General features: G+C 48.8%; 1 protein-coding gene and 1 long non-coding RNA gene across 5 annotated transcripts in view; one reads left to right on the top strand and one right to left on the bottom strand.

Moving 5' to 3' along the window:
- Positions 1-10,575, bottom strand: part of LOC110596645 — an 18,404-nt gene extending 7,829 nt beyond the window's left edge. The window contains exon 1 of the long non-coding RNA XR_002482606.1: positions 10,502-10,575. This is a non-coding gene — a long non-coding RNA (uncharacterized LOC110596645). The remainder of the gene's footprint in view (positions 1-10,501) is intronic.
- The window catches only part of MRVI1 (murine retrovirus integration site 1 homolog), a 135,521-nt gene that overhangs the window by 35,379 nt on the left and 79,274 nt on the right, over positions 1-20,868 (top strand). For 2 of the 4 annotated variants that reach the window (XM_008069287.2, XM_008069283.2), the window contains exon 2: positions 13,704-13,861. In XM_008069287.2, the coding sequence (XP_008067478.1) occupies positions 13,704-13,861 (158 nt within the window). Of the gene's footprint in view, positions 1-13,590; positions 13,862-20,868 lie in introns of those variants that run through there. The other 2 variants (XM_008069284.2, XM_008069286.2) reach the window with 1 other exon arrangement.

The following is a 20,868-nucleotide window of genomic DNA, read 5'->3' as shown; positions in this document are numbered from 1 at the left end:
CAGGACTGCTAGTTCCTCCTAATATCAAAGCCCCCTTGTCAAGGCAAGAGTTGGGCCATGTGTCCAGCCTTGGGTTTAGAGGCTGGGACCACCTTGTAAACCTTCCTAGCTCTGCTCTGTCAGGAAGGAAGTGGTTCTGGAGTGCCGTAGCCACAAACACTGTAGTGCTGCCCCATTTGAACTGAGTATCAAATGATGAGCAAGAGTTGACCTGGGAATTCCACAGAAAGACTCAGAGCTTCAACCAGCACGTGCTGAAATAAAGATCGTTGGTAAGTTATCTCTAATCATTAGAGATAAATGATCACTTTAAGTCATCTTTCAGGACACTAAAGAGACTTTTTTTTCTCTTTATTAATTTCATTATTTTGTATTCAAGTAAGTCACACTCATGTAGAAGATGGGAAAATATAGATATAAATATTAAACTATGTTAAATTGAGTTTGTTCATAATTCCCCTTGAAGATAAGCATTGTTAACATTTGGGTTTTAACCTTCAAGTCTTTTCTCCCTCCTCAATCTCATGGATAGATAAAACTATGTATCATCTACATGTATTTTACCTACACTGTACATGCATAAAATATATATGATTTTTAAAGGAAAGTAGAATCATGCCAACTGTCCCCTCCCCCCCCACTCATTATACTATATTGTGGACAAAAATGGTTACACAGTTTAGCCACTTTGGATGAAAATGTGGAGCTGGGTTGGATACTGGGACAAGTCACTCCCAAATAAATCCGTGCTGTTGTCAGGGTACCAAATCCTGTCCTTGCTGTCAATCCTTTGGATTGATGATGCTTCCCGAGGCATGGCCATTGGACTAGTGAGATGCTTCTGCATGGAGCAGGCTTGGCCTCTCATGAAAGAACAAGGCAGACCTAGGCAAGGGGACATCTCCTCGGGCACCTCTCCCAGGGCCCAGACAGCAAGGAGAGACTCCCAAATCTCCAGCCACCCAGAGAACAGGAGTTGCGTAGGATGGGGAAGCATCAGTCTTTAGGGAGGGCTGGTCTTTGCTTCACTCAAGGCCTTCCCAGGTAGTGCTGGTAGTTGGCACTGCTCTATTAGACTTTATTTAAATTAGATTAATTAGCGGATAAAGCCCAGAGGAACATTTGTCAAGGCATAAGTCAGAGGTGGCAACTGGTGGCTGCAGAATAAATCCACACAGAGGTCTGTTTCATTGGCTTTCATGGTGTTTCTCTAAAATTTTGAATCAGCTTTAATGTTTATAAGTTGAGTGATTTTATAGTTAACATCTGGGGTTTGGGCTCTTCTTGGAAAATTGGGAGATCTGGTCAAGAAAGGGCAGTGTTTCTTTTTGACCCCAAGGGAGCTACCCAGATTAAATGGCACCTGTTCTCCCCCGCAGGGCCCCTCACTCCATGGTGGCCCTGTCATTTATCAACCTGCCTGGCTTCTGAAGGGCTTGGATTTGCTACCTCTGCACAAATCCTAATTTTACAGACGCTGGATGTCATGGAAGCAAAGCCTCCTGATCTGCTCATCAGAGATAGGGTGTTACTCATTAATTAATTCAATAAACATTTAGTGAGCAGCTATTCTGTGTTTGATCCTGTGCTGGAATTGACACTAGATGACAGTTTTAATAAACATTTAAATGCATATTTATTAAAATTGTCACAAAATATGAATAAAGCAGAGTGCTTGTTCTTGGGATTGAGCTGAGGTCTGCAAAGTGCTCAGGAGAAGAGTAGTTGGCTGAATACTACCCCCTCCTCAAGATCTTGACAGCCTAACTGTGGAACCTCTGAAGATGTTACTTTAAATGGCAAAAGAGCCTTTGCAGATAGGACTAAATTGAGGATACTCAGATGGAGAGATCACCCTGGATTATCTGAATGACTCCATGTAATCACGAGTCCTTACAAGGAGGCAAGATGGTCCAAGTCCAAGGAGAAGGAAATAGGAAGGGGGAAGTTGAGATCAGAGGGGAGGAAAGATCCTAGCTACTCTGCCGGCTTTGAAGATGGAGGAAGGGGTCACTGGCCAAGGAATGCAGGCAACCTCCAAAGCTGGAAAGGGCAAGGAAGTGGAGTCTCCCCTAGAAGCCTACAGAAGGAACCAAGCACAGCTCTGCCGATGGTTAGATTTTGGCTCCCTGAGATGGATTTTGGACTTCTGACCTCCAGAATTCTAAGATAATACATTTGTGTTGTTTTAAGCCACCAAGTTTCTGATCATTTGTTATAGCAACCATAGGAAACTAACACAGGAAGGGAGTAACTTCTTCAGAAGTGAAGAGGAGGAATTTATGAAGGAGGGGATATTTGAATTGCGTCTTGAGGGAGAAGTAGGAGTCCATAAGGTAGAAAGAGGTTGGAAGGCAGCCAGCTGTAGGGAAGAGGGCAAAGGGCATATGTGCAAAGGGCATAAAAAAGCAGGGCACGTCTGGAGGTTGGCTTTTGGCCCATTATGGTGGAGGTATAGGGCATATGAACGCTGAAAGAGGATGTCAGGAAAGGGAGGGGGCTGGGAGCTTGACTCAGAACTGGTCTCATGGAAAAAGGGCATTCTCACCAGTTTAAAGAAAGGGAAGGACAATCACATTTATGTCTTATAGGCACCGGCCGGGCATCCTTGCGGAGGGCACAAGGGAGGGCCCAGACCAGAGGTAAGGAGACAGACCACTGAGGCCGTTGCAGTGACGCAGGTCACACAGAGCCACCACAGGAATGGCAGGGATGGGAGGATGGGAAGTAATCTAAGACATCTCTGACTCAGAGTCTAGTTGAACGTGGAAGGTGACAGAAACAGAGGAATCAGGTTTGTAGACTGGGTGCCGCTCTCTAGGGCAATGGAGGCGTGGACTAAAAGAAACGATGAGCTCGGTCAAGGATGTGGTGAGTGTGAGGGGCCTGTGGTACCTTTGGGTAGAGTTGTCTAAAGACACCTGGCACTCAAATCTCCATCACGATGCTGCCATGGGGTGACTTCAAAGTCATCTGCATTCCTTCTAGACTCTGGTAGGAGTAAAAAGCCGGGGACCTGGGACTGTGTGGCTCAGTGGTGTGCGGGGAGATGTCCAACAGCCAGTTGTCTGGGGAGAAAAAGGCCTTGATATGTAGTATTTGCTGATTTCTGTGGTGTAGCGACCCTCACTATGACCAATTCCAAGCTACTCACTCGACATCTCTGACCACTTCAATCGAGAAGAGATGGGCAGTAGCATGTCATTATATAGTGTCCCACAGATATCCAGAGACAATGGAAATAAACCATCTCGAGAGCATAGTTAGTAGTAAAATAATTAAGAAGCAGTTATCTTGAGTATTTATTTTCTTTATGTCTAATATAATTTATTTCATTGTAAGTTTATGTAATTTAATTTTTTTTTTTTTTTTTGAGTCAATGTCTCACTTTGTCGCCCAGGCCAGAGGAGTGCTGTGGCATGATAATGGCTCACAGGAGTCTTGAATTCCAGGGCTCAAGCAATCCTCCTGTCTCAGCCTCCTGAGTAGCTGGTACTACAGGAATATGCCACCATGCCCAGTTAATTTTTTTATTTTTTGCAAAGACGAGGTCTCGCTTTGTTGCCTAGGATGGTTTCAAACGCCTGAATTCAAGTAATCCTCCTGTCTTGGCCTCCCATAGTCATGAGCCACAGTGCCTGATCGTAATTTCATTTTTAATAGTCTGTGTTTAACTGTGTTTAATTCTGAAATTCTTGAAAGTTACATTAGATTCTTGCGAGCTGATACAAGCAAGTTCCTGCACACCCCTGGAGGTATCTCTCCAAAGTACAAGTTAGAAGGGCCTAGAAATCCACAAACTTCTAAAGTCAGTGACTCCTCCAAGGTCACCCACATGACCTTGACCTAGGAGGTTGCTCCTGATCCTCCATGTGTTCCTGGTGGCCCCTTGGTGCCCTGCCCTTTACGGGGTCACAAAGACCTGAGAAGATTGTGTGACCCTGGACCACAGGATGATGACTCATGTCACCCCGGAGTGAGTGACTCAAGGAAGAGGCTTCTGTACAGTCTGGAACAAAGAGAACTGGGCAAGATTTATATCTGCTTGGAGCTAAATGGGAGGCTCAGATATTTTCTGTTAGTCCTGGTGCCTTTGAGCTGCCCCCGATTGAGCAATTGCACATATTTCGAAGAAGAAAAAAATTTTTTCAAGTGGCCTTATTTTTAAAAAAAGAATTGCTGAAGTGAACAAGCTGGAAAGGAAACCTGGGGAGATGTTTTGGCTTATTTCCTCGGAGAGGTAGGGGATGGGGAGGGAGGGAAGGAGGCCCAGCCCGGGCTTGGCCGTTTCTCAAGGCATGTAGAACCTGGAATTTGGGGCTTTCAGGGTATCCTCAGCCCTCCTCTTTCTCTTAGTGGCATCTAGGCTCCAAGGGGCTTCCAGAGTGCCAAGGAGCCAGGGTAAGGATGAGTCCTGGTGCTCTTTGTCATCTGTCCCGGCCGACACTTGACAACACGTTCAACCCAGTCTCTGTTAGTCCTTGGCTAGTAGGTAGTCACAGAGTCATCTTCCCAAGGCACCTTCAGGCCTGGCAACCCTCTTCTCCTGGGTGCACAGAAATGGCTGTGCCATCCCCCACCATCCCCTGGGATGGGAGTGCCCTGCAAGGGTGTCAATGGCCTTGACCATCTAGACATGCCAGACAGCCACCTCCTCTCTTTGGGATCAACTCCCGAAGGTTCTGTCTGGGAATTAGGGGCCGAGACCCTCTGTTTGCACACCTGGGGTTTTCTCACCCCCCCAGGACACAGGGCACAGGCCCCTCTAGGGCCTCACCACGTCCACACTCTCACAGTTTCCAACCCACCTCCCCTGTCTCTCCATGGCTCCTTAATTCATTACTAGTCTTGGGAATGGGAAACCTACCCCCACTTGGGATTGTTACTCCCAAATCTTTTTTTTGTGCCCTGAGCCCTTTCTGTTTCCCTCTGAGACCTATAAGGCAGGACTAGACTCCCTTTCTCCACCTCCTGCTGTGACAGACTGCCTTGCTGTTTGCCTGAGGGGAAGAACAGTGGAGAAAGGAGCTAGGAGGGGAGGTGAGGGCCTTCAGCGAGGACTTCAACCTCTAGGCCCGCTGCCTCCCGCTCCCTGCCCACTGAGAACTCCTGCACTCTCTGGAAGCTGGCCCAGCCTCTCCCTCTCCATGTGACCTGACACTGGTCTGACTGGGGACTGACTCCCTACCAGGGCACCCCCCGGTCACGGAAGCCTGCAGAGACCTTCAGAAGTGGAGAGTATGGCCAGGTTTCCTGCAGAGGTGACCCTGACAAGGTTTCCTGCAGAGGTGGGATCCTGGGAGTGTTGGAGTGCTTGGGGCAGCTGCCGTAAGCCATGATTAGGCCACTGCCCTGTGCTTCCACCCCCTGGAGCATGGGGATTGTGCTGAGATGGCAAAGTTGAGGGGGAAGTGCCTTCCAGTTCCTCAGTCTCCTGTTTCTGTTGCCCATGAGGCTTTTCCCCCACATCTCTGCCCTTGTCCACCATCCCTGCTCCTCTACTCTCCCCATCAATCTAGATCTGCTTTCAGGAGGGAATTGCCAGACCCCCACAGCCACACTGGGATGGCTATCCCCTTCAGTCATTCATGCACCCACTTGTCCAGTACAGCCTGAGCACCTTCCAGCCAGACACTGTGGCTGACCCTCCTCCAGGAAAAGTCCCACCCTATGCCTCATCTCCCATTTGTGGGATGGAGAGCTCTGAAGAGAACAGTCACCATCAGCACAGGGTGGCAGAAAGAAGTGGGCTTGGAAACAAGACAGACTTGGGACAGACACAGCACAGGCTTGCCTGGGACTGACCACAGCACAGACTTGGGACTGACCATGACACAGACCTGGGACTGACCACAACACAGGCCTGAGACTGTCCGCAGCACAGACCTGAGTCTGATCACAACACAGAATTGGGGTTGACCACAACACAGACCTGGGATTGACCACAGCACAGACCTGGAACTGACCACAACAGAGACCTAGGACTGACCACAGCACAGACCTGGTATGGACACACACAGACCTGGGACTGACCACGATACAGTCCTGGGACTGTCTACAGCACAGACCTGGGACTGACCATGATGCAGTCCTGGGACTGTCCACAGCATAAACCTGGGACTGTCCACAGCTCAGACCTGGGACTGACCACAGCACAGACCTGGTACAGACACAGCACAGACCTGGGACTTATCACAACACATATCTGGGACTGACCCCAATACAGATCTGGAATTGACTACAACACAGATCTGGGACTGATCATAACACAGACCTGGGACTGACCACAGTACAGCCCTGGGACTGTCCACAGTACAGACTTGGGACAACCACAGCCTAGACCAGTTCTGAGTCTCCTTTACTTGGCAAGAGACAAATTCCAGAACTCTGAGCCGCATGGGGTGAACACCAGGATATCTGGGCCTTGGTTTGGTTTTGTTGATGGCGTGACTAGGAGAGGTCAGCTGCCCTGTTTGGAAGATGGTAAAGGAACTTCCTGAGTACAGGCTGTGCACCAGACCTTGTTTCCTAATTTAATCTTTACAACAACCCCAAGCGGTCGGTACTATTACCTCCATTTTACGAATGAAACTGAGGCCGGGGGAGATTAATCCAGCAAGGAGCTGGCAGAGGGAGGGCTAGAACCCAATGTGCCAAGCTCCAAACTCCCTCACAGGATTCCAAGGTTAGGAAGCAGGACAGGATTTCCCCAAGGTGGACCCCCACTCTGGCTCACTTGGAGAGAGACAGCTCCCAACTCTGCAGTTGGTCAGACCCAGGGATGTCCAGGGGTGCCTCTCAGCACTTTCAGCTGATTTCTAGTGGACAGCACCCCCTCTCTCCCGCCCGATTTCATTCAAGGTACGGATACATTTGTCTGGTTTTTTGGTTTGTTTGTTTTTCCCACAGCAAAGGCTTCAAAACAAGAAGCCAAAAAGCTGCCGCATGCAGCAGGGCTCAGGCACAGAGCTTCTGGGACCTTCTCTAAGCTACCCCTCACTCACAGGTGTGGATTTGGTCAAGTCCCCACCCCAGTCTGGGCCTCAGTTCCCCATAGGTAAAAGTGGAGGCAGGGGCAGGACTGGCCAGTCTCCAGGGCTCTCCCCACCACTCTCTAGATTCGCACAGGGCCAAGAGCGTTCCGTGTGCAGTCACCCCAAACAATTTCTTCCATCAGTTCTTCATCTAGAGATAGACCAGTGGTATAAATAGCAACCTAATCTCTTCCACATTCTTTGTGCTGCTAAAATGAAAGCAAAAATTCAAAACTGGAAGAACAAAAAAACTCCCTTCTGAGAATACTGAGTCACTCCAGAAAGGTCAGGGGAGGCTGGGTTAACCCATTGCTTCCCAGAAGGGCCTCTTGGTACTTCCCCTGACACCCAAAGATAAAGGAGAGAATCTGACAGCCACTCAGCTTGCAGGCCGCGTTCCTGGGAGTTTGTGATTTCAGAGAGGAGTTTGGTTTCCTCTGGGCAGGAGTCAAGGCTCTGGGAGAGGCATCGTTAGGACCATCGTGACAGGTTACTGCCTGATGCTATACTAAGAAACTGGTGAGTCAAACCCATATGCAACGAACTCTTAGCACTGCCATTCATGGGCCTCCTGTGTCCTCATCTGTACAATGGGACTAATTATGATGTTAATAATAACATTCCCCACCTCCCAGGGTCGCGGAGAACACTGAAGAGGACGGCCTCTGTAAAGATAATTTCTAAACCCTGAATCCTGATGATGGTCTCTGTGCTTGCTGGGCTACAGCAAGCCCTTTGAGATCTGCAAAGCAGAGCTAGACTCTCTTTTCTCTACCTCCTGCTGCTATGACTCTCCCGAGGCAACACGCACAGAATGGTCAACCCCTTCCCCCGTCCCTGCCCCATTGGCTGCAGTGTGCAGGACAGAGGTGTGTGGCCAGATGCGGCCAGGCATGTCTCTGCTTATGTGGCCGCTCTATCAGAGCTGCCCTCTGTTGCCCTCCTGGTCTGCTTCACGGGGTCCCACAGGGGCAGGACCTGTGCTGTTGACCTTCTGAGTATGGGTCTTTCTGGGGCGCACGGTTGATGGACAAGCCAATGGTCAGTTTTGTGAACGGAAGGGTCAGGAGGATGGACTGGCAGACAATGAATGGGTGAACGAATGCATTTGCCACACCACACAGTGGGGGTCATTTAGCCTCAAACTGGGCCCACTCTTGCCCTCAGAAGACCCTGGCCTGGCAACAAAAGTGTAAGTTCTTCTTCCTCCCACCCTGCTCCACCACCATCCTTAGCCTTGCTGGGAGTGTCCAGCTCTCCCCTCAGAGGCAGGCACTCCGTGCCAGGCTTTTCTGCTGCCCTCTAGAGGAGCTCCTGGTGGAGAAAGCAGAGTGGAAGAGAGGAAAGATGATGGGCCTGGGAGTCAGACCAGCTTGGATTATAATCCTTGACCAGCCACTTACTAGCTGTGTGATCTAGAGCAAGTTGTGGAACCTCTCTGAGCCCTGGTTCCTTCATATACTAAAAGGAAATAATAAAGCCTACCTCGTGGGGGTTAAGTAAGATCACACTTGAAATGCACTTAGCATAGTGTCCAATACTCAGTAGGCAGCCTCGAAACATCTGATGAATTAAAGCAAGTACAAAAGGACACGTGTTTGCGCTCTTTCATGAGCAGGGCCAGATACAATAATTAAACATGGTTTGGGGACTTCTAGCTTCAGAAACTACACAGATGATTGAATAGTTATCCCAGCAGGACCTCTTGGATAATCTGTACCAGGTATCAAGGTAACTGGACCCAGTCAAATTGTTCTCCTCTGCACCTTAGTTTTCCTTTCTGTAAGATGGGTCAGGTTCTACTTAAGCCCTGGCTGGGGGCAGAATGAATAGAGTCAAAAGAACTGATTAGCTGTTGGCACTGACCCACCCGACCCTTCACTCACCAGACAGGAGAGGCCCCAGGAAGGGCCCTGGAAATGCGTTAAAGAAGGAGCAGCTTGGAGACCAAAGATGACTGAATATTTTTTCCTTTTATGGGCCGGGGCTCTAGATCACTGCTTCCTGGAGATTGTATTCTAAACTTTGCTGTGATGGATGTGAGGTCCGCGTGCCCACAAGCTTCAGCGGAACCCAGATGTCACCCTGGGGGAGGGACTCTGGCTTTACCTCGCTATTTTAAGCAGTGAGTTTATAATAATGGATGGGAGAGAAGCAAACAGGGCAGGAGCAGCGTGGGAATGGCCCGGGAGGAGGGGCTGCCAGGGCTCCCCCGGAGGAGCTGGGGGTTCCATCTCATCAAGTGTGGGACCTCAGCCAGCATCCACTCTGCCTCTGTCCTGCAGCAGCTGACATCTGACTTAATTCTTTTTTTCTTTCTGACACAGGGACCAATTTAGGGTCTTTCTGGAAGAGAAGGAGGCAGAGGAAAGAAAGCAGAGGGTTAGAAAATGGGGTGTTTCTAATGAGACTTTGGAAAATTGTGATCCTTGTGCTTCATAGTAATTAAAAAGTGTCCTGGATTTCAGGAACTCCCAGGGTTGAAAAAGGCCCCTGAAATTGTTAAGAAACCTGGGACCCTTGCCCCAGCCTTTTCTGGAACTCCCCAAGGAACCAGGAGCTCACTACCTTAATGAATAGCCCATTTCATCTTCGGAGGGGTCCAACCACCAGAAGGTTTTTCCTTGTCTTCATCTGACCTGTCAGTCATTGGCCATGCACCTATTCTCTGGTGATGATAGAACCACATGAATGCCTTTCAAATATCTGGGAAGAGATTTTATTTCTCCCTACACTTTCTCTTCTCCAGGCTAAAGTTCTCTAGCTCTTTAGACACAGACTCTCATCCTTCTAGAATCCTGCTTCTCCCTTTTCCCAACATGCCTCAACAGTTGTCTGAATTCTTCTTAGCACACAGAGCACAATATACTTTGTGTAGATTAAGACATCAAGTTAAAGTAGAACAGTCACCTGCCATGTTTTGGAAACCATACTCCTTCTAAAACAGCCTGGACCTGCACATATATCACACGTAATATTAAGAGGTTTCCTGGAAGGTGTGGCCACTTCCTTGGTCGAATTGGGGTTTGTGGATCCTCTACTACTAGCCTCAACCCCCAGTACCTTACACTTGACCTAGCATCACTGACATCACTGCTGCGGAAGTCCAGGTAAACATGACAAAAATTAATTACTGAGCTCACCTTTGGGTGAACCGGATCCTCAATCTATGCATACAGGAAGCATCCAACATGAGAGACACTGCATACCCTGGCCGCCCACTCCCACTCCCAAGAGTCAGGTGATATCTGTCCAGTATGGTTTCTTCCATTTCTGTCTTATCTTCCTGGCTAGACCTCCTGCTATTCTGTTTGGAGAAACTCCATTCAGCACATGTGCTCATGGCTCAGTTCAAACACCGTTTCTAACGTGAAATCTTTGCTCCAATTAAGTTCCCTCATCTGAATTTCCATATTTAAGGAACCCTTTTCTGGGGTCCCACAGCATCTCCCTTTCAAAATGTTTACCTCCATGATGCTGCTTTCCGGATGCCTCCCACCACTGGACTCCATGCTCCTTGGGGGCCAAGACCATGTCTTCATCATCTTGGTGTGACCAGCACCTAGCATAGGCCTGATAGAGCAGGTGTGAAGTGAGTGGTTCTACTTGAGATGAAATTTCTTGAAGTGACCAGCAGGGGTCACTCCAACTGTTCCAGAGTTGAATAGGGGCTAACTACTGCAGAGGAGGACAAGCCAAGATGATGGTCACATTGACCAATCCTGGGACTAAGGGTCTCTAGTTCTTCACTCACAAATCAACAACGGGTTTTTTTTTTTGAGTTGGAGTCTCTGTCACCCAGAGAATGGCATGCTCATGGCCACCGCAGCCTCAACCTGCTGGGCTCAGGCGATCCTTTTGCTTCAGCCTTCCAAGTAGCTGAAACCACAGGTGCATGCCACCACACTCTGCTAATTTTTTGATTTATTGTAGAGATGAGGTCTCGCCAAGTTGCCCAGGCTGGTTTCGAACCTGTGGACTCAGGCAATCCTTTTGTCTCTGCCTAATAACCATTCTTTGATGGATCTTTTTGTGTATCCAGGGTGGATTCAACACCTCTCCTGCCTCAGAGAGCTCAGTCCAAAAATCCAGAGATGTGTGTGGGGGCTGGTGGGGAGTGGGGAATATGTCCAAGCTGGGCTGATGGCAGATCCGGGCCTGCCCTGCCACCCTCTGGCTCTAGGGCCTTCTAGCCCTCTCTGCCAGATAACAAGAATGCCTAGAGGGTCGTGCACGGTAGCTTAAGCCTGTAACCCCAGAACTTTGGGAGACTGAAGCGAGAGGATTACCTAAGCTCAGGGGTCTGAGACTAGCCTGGGCAACTTGGTAAGACCTTGTCTCTACCTGAGGGTAGAGAAATCAAAAAATTAGCCGGGCATGGCAGCAAGTGCCTATAGTTCTAGCTACTTGGAAGGCTGAGGTGGAAGGATCACCTGAGCCCTGCAAGTCAAGTCTTCAGTGGCTGTCAGTGTCACCAGCCTGGGTGACAGAGTGAGACTCTGACTCAAAAAAAAAAAAAAGAACACCTAGTATCGTGGGAGGCAGCAAGGCTTTCTGAGCCTTCCTCCTAACGCCTTCAGCAGTCAGCAGCACTTCCCATAGAACCAGAACATTAGCAGATGTGTCCTTTGCCCCCCCCCACTCTGTGTCCCACTGATCAAAGGTCCCCTGTCTGTGGCATCTGCATTGTGATTTTCATCTGCCATCCAGTGGAGCAGCTTCTTCAGGGAACCTCTAAATGCTATAGAACCAGGCTGGTAGTTGATTCTGTAGGTCCCTGCAGGTATCCCCCCATTCCCACTAGGGGAAGAAGGAGGGAGTTTAGGGGTTTGAAGAGTCCAGGCAGAGCCCTTGGAGCTCCAGCTAAGCTTCCTGGCCTGAAGACCCTCAGGCAGGTAGCCTCTGTGAGAACCTGATCTATGCTGGGTGTGATTTATCCTTGGAATATTCAACATGGGAGGTGTTTTTATTTTGTTTTGTTTTGAGTCAAGATCTCACTGTTGCCCAGGCTAGAATGCAGTGGCTCCATCACAACTCACCACAGCCTTAACCTCTGAGTAGCTGGGACTACGGGTGAACGCCACCATGCCCAGCTCAAAGTCCTGAGCTCAAGAAGTCCTCTCACCTCAGCCTCCCAAAGTGCTGGGATTATAGGTGTGTCACTATGCCCTTCTGGGAGATGTTCCTCTCTCTGTTCCCCAACAAGAAAACTGGGACTCAGAGGTGGAAGCCCACTTGTCAAGGCCACATAGCCTGTAAGGGGCAGAGTAGGGACTCAAAAATCAGGCATATGGTTCCAAGTCCTGTGCTCTGTCCACCTCCACCTTGCTATCCTGCCTTTCCAGACGGAGGTCTGGCGTTGTTGTTCTCCCCTTCCAAGCGGAAGCAGAAGAGCCAGACCCATTGGCTCAGGTGTGTTGGCAGAATCATAATCCTGGGCCTCTTGACTGATAATTGACATGAAAGATCAGTGAGTATGCTTTTAGTTACAAGTGAAAAACAAACAAACAACACAAGTGCCTTCAACATCAAGAGTCTTACTTGTTCATGTGACCGGCTAGTCCAGAAACAGGTAGGCTTCAAGTGCACTTTGATCAGAATTCCAGTTCTGTTTCTCTGCAGGTCTCTTGACTCTGCTTTCGTCTCTGTATGTCCATTTTGTCCTGCCTGGCTTTCCTGGTGGAAGCAAAATGGTGCCCGTAGCACAAGGTCTCACATCTGCACACTCCACCACCCGGTGCAAGAGAAAGCATCTGGGTCCTAGAACACAACAGTATGCTCATTTGCATAGATTAAGTCTATTGTCTATCCCTGAACCAATCACTGTGGGAGATGGATGAAAGCATGCCTCAAGGTTGCTGCACCATGGGGTCGGGGGATGGTCAGGGTAGCCTGGCTTCTGGAAAGCAACCCAAGGTTGCTGGCAGTGGGCACAAGGTATATGGGAGCCACCCTGGCTGAGCCTCCAGGTTTTAGCAGAGCTGGCAAGTCCAGTGAGGACCGTACTCAAATGAAAGAGCCCATGATGAGGGTCAGAAGAGCATGAAGGGAAATGTAAGGAAGGAAGTCAGGACACAGCACCCCCCCCACTCCCCACCCACACAGACAAGAAGGGCTTGTGGTATGGAAAAAGAGCCCTGGCCTCAAAATCAGGAAGATCTAGTTTCAAATGGTTCTCTGTGTGATTTGGGGCAGGTGGCTTCCACTCTCTGGAGAAGTTCTCACATCCATAAAATGGGAGTATGAATGCTTACAGCAGAGGTCAAATTGAGGATTCAGTGAGATGATGGTGATGCTTGTAAGACCATGCCCAGCACCCAGTAGGTGCTCAGTAAGCTATAAACAAATACCAATGTGATCCCAGTGGAGAATCTTCCATTAGCTACAGCGTTGAGGAGTATGAAGCACTCTTCTTCCTTCTGGGATAGCTGTGTTTACTGTAAAGACTAAATTAGATGCAAAATCTCTACGGTCACCTCTGACTTTGTAAACAAACCCAGAGAGCCGGAGGAAATGCAATTCCAAATGCCCCCTCCTAGCCTAGTTTGACCTCCCATGTTGATGCAAACTCAAGCTGGCTCTCTCTGTGGCTTGTGGCTCCGGGAAATGGAACCCAGCTTGGGACAGGAATGGGAATGGCTTTGACTTGTCCTTTTGGCGTCTCCCCAGCCTGCGGAGCCCAGGCCTCTTGGAGCAACTTTGGGGCTGACGCAGAGGAGATTCCGGGCACACGCGGCCACTCCCAGCAGGAGGCTGCCATGCCCCACATTCCCGAGGACGAGGAGCCCCCTGGAGAGCCACAGGCAGCCCAGATCCCTGCCAGCCAAGTAAGTGCCCCCTTCCTGCCCTCGGCTAGCCTGGCTGGGGGCCAAGTCAAGCGCCCTGGGCTGAGGCCTCAACTCCTAGTGGCCAGAGGTTTGCTGACAGTACATGCAGGCTGTAGCGGGCGCATGGGGAAGGTGCGTGACTTCTGTACTGAGGAATAAATTACCCTGAGTTCGTTTGAATTGACTAAGCCCCCCGAAAATCCTGGATATGGAACCATCTCGAGTGTGTCTGACCAAGGCCTCATGAGAAGTCAAACTCCTGGCCCTGCAAGCTCCCTCTGAAACTGGAGATAGACTTACAGGAGAACCGTCAGGACCAAGAGCCTCAGGGTAGTGGGCACCAGCCAAAGGCAACTTAAAGCAAATCCACTTAAAGGGAAGATCAAAATTTCATAGTAAAAGGTTTTCGGTGAAATTATTATAGAAAAGAAAATGATGAAAGCAAGTTAATTTAAAGGGTACCACTGAGATTTTATTATACAGATGAAGGTATAAAAACAGCTATTTGTAGCTAAACAGATTATAAAATATAGGGTTTATGCAATTTTTAGATTGAACAAAGAATCAAGTGTTGATATATTTATTTTTTATATGTTCATGTGATACCTTTCTTCATGTCTTAGTTTACAGCACTTTCATTAAGAGACTCAGTTTGTTATGACTCGGTTTGTTTTATATATATACACATATATATAATACAATATATCTGTAAATATTTAAGGGATCCATCCATGTCTCCCAACGATCTCTTTCAATTCTTCGATATCCAAATCACTCACTTGCTTTCTGTTTTTTGGTGGTTGTTTTTTTGTTTTGTTTTGTTTTTTTTTGAGTTGGAGTCTCATTCCATCTATCTAGGCTGGAGTGCAGTGGCATGCTCACGGTCACCCCAGTGTCGGCCTGCTGGGCTCAGGCAATCCTTCAGCCTCAGCCTTCCAAGTAGCAGGAACTACAGGCGTGTGCTACCACGCCCAGCTAATTTTTTGATTTATTGTAGAGATGAAGTCTCACCAAGTTGCCCAGGCTGTTCTCGAACCCGTGGGCTCAGGCAATCCCTTCACCTCGGCCTCCCAAAGTGCTGGGATTACAGGCTTGATCCACCGCGCCCGGCCCAAATCATTCCCTTCTAAAGAAAGGTTGGTTTTTCTTCATTTGTTAATTGATCAGTTCTATCTGCTCCCACTGGTCAAAGTCCTTACCCGTGAAGTTCTCCAACGTCGTTTTCTTTGACTTCATGAACTTTGCAGTTGATTTGCAGTGAACTTGTATCGTCCTGTATCTGACAGTTGTCATAACTGGCCCGAGCCAGAAGGGCAGACACTTGTTAAGTGAAAGAGGATGCATGAATGAGTGTTGCTTTTACAAATAGGCAGATTCTTAGTGAATATTTTCATGTTATGATGACATTTGTTTTCTTCCACATCATAAATGTGAGAACTTAGATAGTAAATACTTTGAACAGAACGGCCCCTTGTATCTCCATGTCCCAAGCGCATGAGATTGAGATGTTGTCGAATTTGGCAGCCTTGGAGTAGGGATTCTGGCAATTCCCTCAAATGTCTAGGTGACAGTGGGCTGAGCCCCCATGCTTTCAGCCTCAGGCAGCCAGCCAGGGTTTTATCGAGTCCCTGGCCCCACCCCAGGACATCCTGGGCCAGTGTTTGCTGCTGAGGCTGCCAAATTCTGAAAGCTTGGGGATTAAAGAAGGGAGTGACAGACACCCACAGCTGGATTCAAATGTGACTGCTCCCAGACACTAGGCTTTGACTTTTTTGGGTTCCATCTCCTTAGCATTCATACTCACCGGCGCCAGACTCCTCTAGAAATGGCCATCCCAGATCCCTTCCACTTCACTAGCCATGGTGGTGCCTTTGAATCATCAGATCATGCAAAATCCAGGGGAACTCCCCCCAGACAGCTGCCCCGAGAATAAAAGCCTTCCTAAAATATAAAATGGTAAAAGATCAGCAAAGATGCAACGCCACTGTCAGTGAAAACAGGCTTTTATATTAAGTTCTTCCTGGTTACAAATCTTTTTAATTAAAAGTTATTTCAAACCATATCCTCAGGAGACACAAAATAAGACAACATAAAAACCTATCACTTAGACATTCAAGGGAAGGGCATCCTCCATTCCAAGGCTGTGAAGTTTTGCAGCATCTTTTTCTTTTTTTTCTTTTGAGAAAGCAGGATGTATTGAGAGGACAGAGAAGCTCCCACAGTAGGAGGGGACCCAAAGGGGTTGCCCGTTTTGCAGTAACTTAATCCCATGAGCTTGGGATGTGAAGATACAAGGGGCCTTTTTTTCTAAGTATTTTTTATCTAAGGTCCCACAGGTATGATGTGTAAGAAAAGAAATGTCATCATAACATGAAAATATTCATTAAGAATCTGCCCATTTGTAAAAATAATGCTTACTCATGCATTCCCCCTCACAGGTCCTTCTCTTGCTGGGCTCTGGCAATACATTAGCAATTGGTACCTGTAGACTTGATGTCCCACAGGCAGAGGAGAATCACAGCATTTGAAGGGCTTTCAGAGACCATCAGGGACCACCATCTCATTTAATAGAAGTCTGATTCCGGCTCAAGGTCACAGGGAAACTATGTTTGCGGGGACCTGGAATCTGGAGCTCCTGCTGGCCATTCAGGACTCTCTTGCCCTCGATTTTGTGGCAGGCTCATGGATCCCTCCTCCTGCATGGCCATCCCTGGAAACTCACCCTTACCCTGACCTCATGGAGCTCTATCAATGTGTAGTTTGAAGCCGCAATGGTTAGGAGGGCCAGTAGGAACACAAGTGAGCCGGGAGCCAGGAAGCCCAGTCCTGTCAGGGAAGATACGTAGCACAGGGCTTAAAAGTATGGACTCTGCAGTTATGCCAAGCTGGCCTTGAATCTCAGCTCCTCTACATGCTGCCCGGGAGACCTTGTCTTGGCCAAGAGATCTTGAGACTGTCTGTTAACTTTTCTGTGCCGCTGCTTCCTCGTGTGTTACCCAGGACAAGTGTTAGTTGCTGCTTCCTAGGTTTTTTGCGGCCCAGCCCCTTAGTGCCTTCTTTGGCCTTAGGGACAACAAAGGTGGGGCAGTTTAGACCCCCAGACTGAAGGCCACATCAAATTCAACATTATTCTAGCCTCTGCCCTTACTGCTAAGCCCTGGGCACCCTGGAGTTTTCCAGAAACCAACCAGGCCCGGCCAGCAAAGAACTTCTCTCTGCGCTGCACCCACCAGACAGCCCACATTGGGCTTTGCAGGCAGCCACGGCCTCGGGAGAGTCAGGCCTCAGGAGCTGGAGCCTCCATGGGCTGAGTTCCTGGGAGCATCGGAAGCCAGGCAGCCAGGGAAGCGGGGCCAGCCAGGAGGACTCGGCTGGAAGTCCCAGTCCTGTCTGAATTCCCACTCTGTGAAGCGGGCAAGGAACAGAGCATCCTTCTGAGTTTACAACTCCCTGGGGTCCAGCCCTAGTTCTGTTCCTCAGGTCCCAGCCCCCATTTCCCATCACTGGCCTGAACGCTAGCCGAGGTCTTCTCACACAAAAACACAAAGACTGTAGGACTAAATCCTGTTTTTCTTTCTGCATGCATGTGCGCGCACACACACACACACACACACACACACACACACTTTCTCTCTCGCGCGCGCACACACACAGACACACCCTTTAGGTCCCTAATCAGAAGCTGCAATCAAATACCACAAAAAAAACAGAGCCTTCCAACAATGCCTGCTGCAAGTCTGTGTCCTGAACAGTGTTCTCTGGCTTGTCTCTTGAACAAGGAGGAACTCAGAAGAAAGGCGTTGTAGCCAAGGGGTTCTGGCAGGAATCGAAGCTGTCAGGACACAAGCCTGGGACCTTAGGGGACTGCAAAATGACAGATGGTGAAAGCTGGAGGGATCCCAGATCACATCTAAGCTCCTCCCAGACAGACAAAACTCTCCATAACATAAGCCCCAACCTACATACCTTAGGAACTCGAACCCTGAATTCCTCAGCCATCCCGGACCTCCTGAATTGGAACCTCACGGATGGGTCTCGGGAATCTGTATTTATGTCCGTAATGGGGAGCTCACCATCTCCCAAGGAAGCCTGTGCCATGGCTGGCCAGCCCTGTCCTATTAGGCAGGAATCTGCCTCCCCCAAGACGCTCCCTTGGTTCTAACCCATGCACAACCTGAAGTGGGGTAAAACCTTGCAGAAGCAAGAGTGCAGTTCTTGGTCCTCCCAGAATCTCTTTTTCTTTAGTTCCTTCAGTCTTTGCTTCCATGACAGGCTTCAAACCCCCCTAGTCCTTTCTCAGGACACAGACCAGCCTGTTTCCTCCTTGCCGTGGAGCCACAGACCTGGTCCCAGGCCCCAGATGCAGTCCTGCCAAGGTATCAGTGATTTCCCGGGCTGTGACCAGCAGTCATGGTAAGATGTGAACTCACTAGGACAGGATGGCCTCCACAGAAGTGCCTAGCAAACCTGAGGGTACAAAGAGGCTCACGTTAGCTGTAAGAGCCTGATTTCCAGTGACTTTAGTTTCCACTTGGACAAAGGGAAACTTCCACTTCCCCATCCTCCTCCAAAGGGTTAGAAATCCCTAAGGAGATGTCGATGCGTGCTCATAAGCAGACCTTGTCTCTTCACAGCAGCTGTTGCAGCACCCCTGGCCACCACCACCCCCCGTTCCCATCTCTGTTGCCCACAAAGCTGCTTAATAATAACAACTAACCATGTGCCAGGTACTAATCCACTGTATTAACTCATTTTGCTTCTAATTAGCCTTCTGGTAAGTATCATCATCCCCATTCCATGGCTGAGCAAACTGAGGCACAGAGAATTTAACTACCTTCCTCCAAGGTCACAAAGCTGATAAGCGACAGACCCAGAATCTGAGACCAGGCAGCCTGATCCCAGAGCCCATGTTTAGTCTGTATCCTGCACTGCTGACTTCAGCCCTGGACCCAGTCTGAGAGCTCTGAAGCCTGGGCCCAAGGGCCATAGTCCTGTGCTCCAAAGCCATTGTCTCAGAGGAGCCAACCTGGGCTCCCGCAGAGCTTGTTGTCAGGTGAACACTAAAGCACCACCAAACCCCGTCTGCCTGCCATCCCTGGGGTACCCGAGCCCATGGGGTCAGCGAACAAAGCTCCATGTCACATGCCTACCACCCATGCTGCCCATGTCCCTTCTCATTCTCCTTCAGCCAGGCAACACAGCACAACTTGACTGCTCACATTGACCTGCCCCTGGGGGCTTCTAAAGCCCTTTAGAGGAGAATAAGAAAGGGAAAGAAACAAATGCTTGGGCTTCTAGTGTTTTCCAGACTCAGTTCTTTATGCTCATTATCCCAGTGAACCTTCCACTCCTACAAGGTAGTGACGACTATACCTATTTTACAAATCGGGAAGCTAAGGCTTGGAAAGGTTAAGTCAGTTGTCCACAGTCACATAACCAAGAAGTAGCAGGCCTGAATTCCACTGTCTCATGACTGTAAGAGAGGAATGGGCTTTAATTCTTTTTGTTTTTTTCTTTTTTCTAGAAGAAAATGCTCTAGGTGGCAGCTAGAGCCAGTGAAAGTTGGGCTCTTGCAGGAAACATGAGCTTCTTGGTACCCTCAGGTTTGCAAGGCACCTCTGACCTCTGAAACACAGGTCACCATGCTATTGCCTGGTTAGGCCACACACATGAGCGGCAACCCCCCTCATCTCCTCAAGCATCAAACTGTGTCTCATTTGTTGATGCTCTAGGCGAACATTGATACTTAGGTGTGTAGAAGCATCCTGTAGCCTAAGATCATTGAAGTACTCCACTAACCCCAAGTCACTCCAAGGCAGCCCCACCCTGCCCCTTCCCCTAATTTGTAAGTAACTGAGAGGAGATGGGCTCGTGCTCTGGAGAAGCAGCCCTTTGTGTGTGGCCCGAACAGGAAGGGCTATTGGGCCGCCTCCTCTTTTGGCTCTGAGTGACAGACTGGGGCAGGTGCCACCATAACACATCTGGGGTCCTCTCCCTGTGTGTGTCAGCGCAGGAAAAGACCCATCCTGGTTTGTGCCCTCAGCCCGTGGGCTGCACTCAGAGTCAGTCCTGCTGGTCCATCCTTTTAGAAGAGGAAGGTGACCAAGGAGGTTTCCCCCAAGCAGCCAGAAGTTCCAGAAGGTACCGGAAAGGCTTCTGATTGATAGGAACACAAGGGGTACACAGCACAGCAGAGTGGAAAGAACTTAGGCTTCATGTCCCCGAGTGCAACCCTGGATAAGTGATTTGTCTTGCCTCAGTTTCCTCATCTTGAAGCTGAGGGTTACAGTAATAGCCACAAACAACAACTAGCCTTGATGGAGTACTTACCGTGTGCTAGGCACTATGGTAGGCTTGTTGTATACATTACAGTATCTCTTTTCACTCTCACAATACCTCTGTGAGGTGGGTACTGTCAGTATTCCCACTTACAGAGGGAGAATTTAAGCACAGAAAAGTAACTTGCAGTCGGTAACACAGCTGAGTAAGTGGTTGAAGCCAAATTCACAGCCAGGCAGCTTGACTTTTAAAAAGTGCTGAGCGAAGTACTTAACTCATAAGAGGTACTCAGTCTCTTAATACAGCACAAAATGGTTTGCAAAAAACTTCCACATGTGTCATTGTCATGGATCCTCCCAAGCCACTGTGACATAGGGAGGGAAGAGCATGGCATCCCTGTGACATGGAAGTTCAGATCAGTCAGTTATCTCATCCAAATAAAGGGAAAGAAACAAACACACGGGCTTCTAATGTTTTCCAGACTCAACTCTTTACATTCATTATCCCAGTGAGCCTTTCACTCCTATAAAGTAGATACAACTATACCCATTTTACAAATCAGGAAACTAATGCTTGGAGAGGTTAAGTCAGTTGTCTAAAATCACATAACCAGGAAGTAACAGGCCTGGATTTCACTGCCTCGTGGCCCTAAGAGAGGAAGTGGTCTATAATTCATTTCTTCTTCTTTTTTTCTAGAAGAAAATGCCCCATTATACTATAATGGAGTT

This window comes from Carlito syrichta, unplaced genomic scaffold (assembly GCF_000164805.1).
Source record: "Carlito syrichta isolate Samal-C Ts95f unplaced genomic scaffold, Tarsius_syrichta-2.0.1 Scaffold311906, whole genome shotgun sequence".
Taxonomy (NCBI): domain Eukaryota; kingdom Metazoa; phylum Chordata; class Mammalia; order Primates; family Tarsiidae; genus Carlito; species Carlito syrichta.
This window is presented reverse-complemented; position numbering and strand designations above follow the sequence as displayed.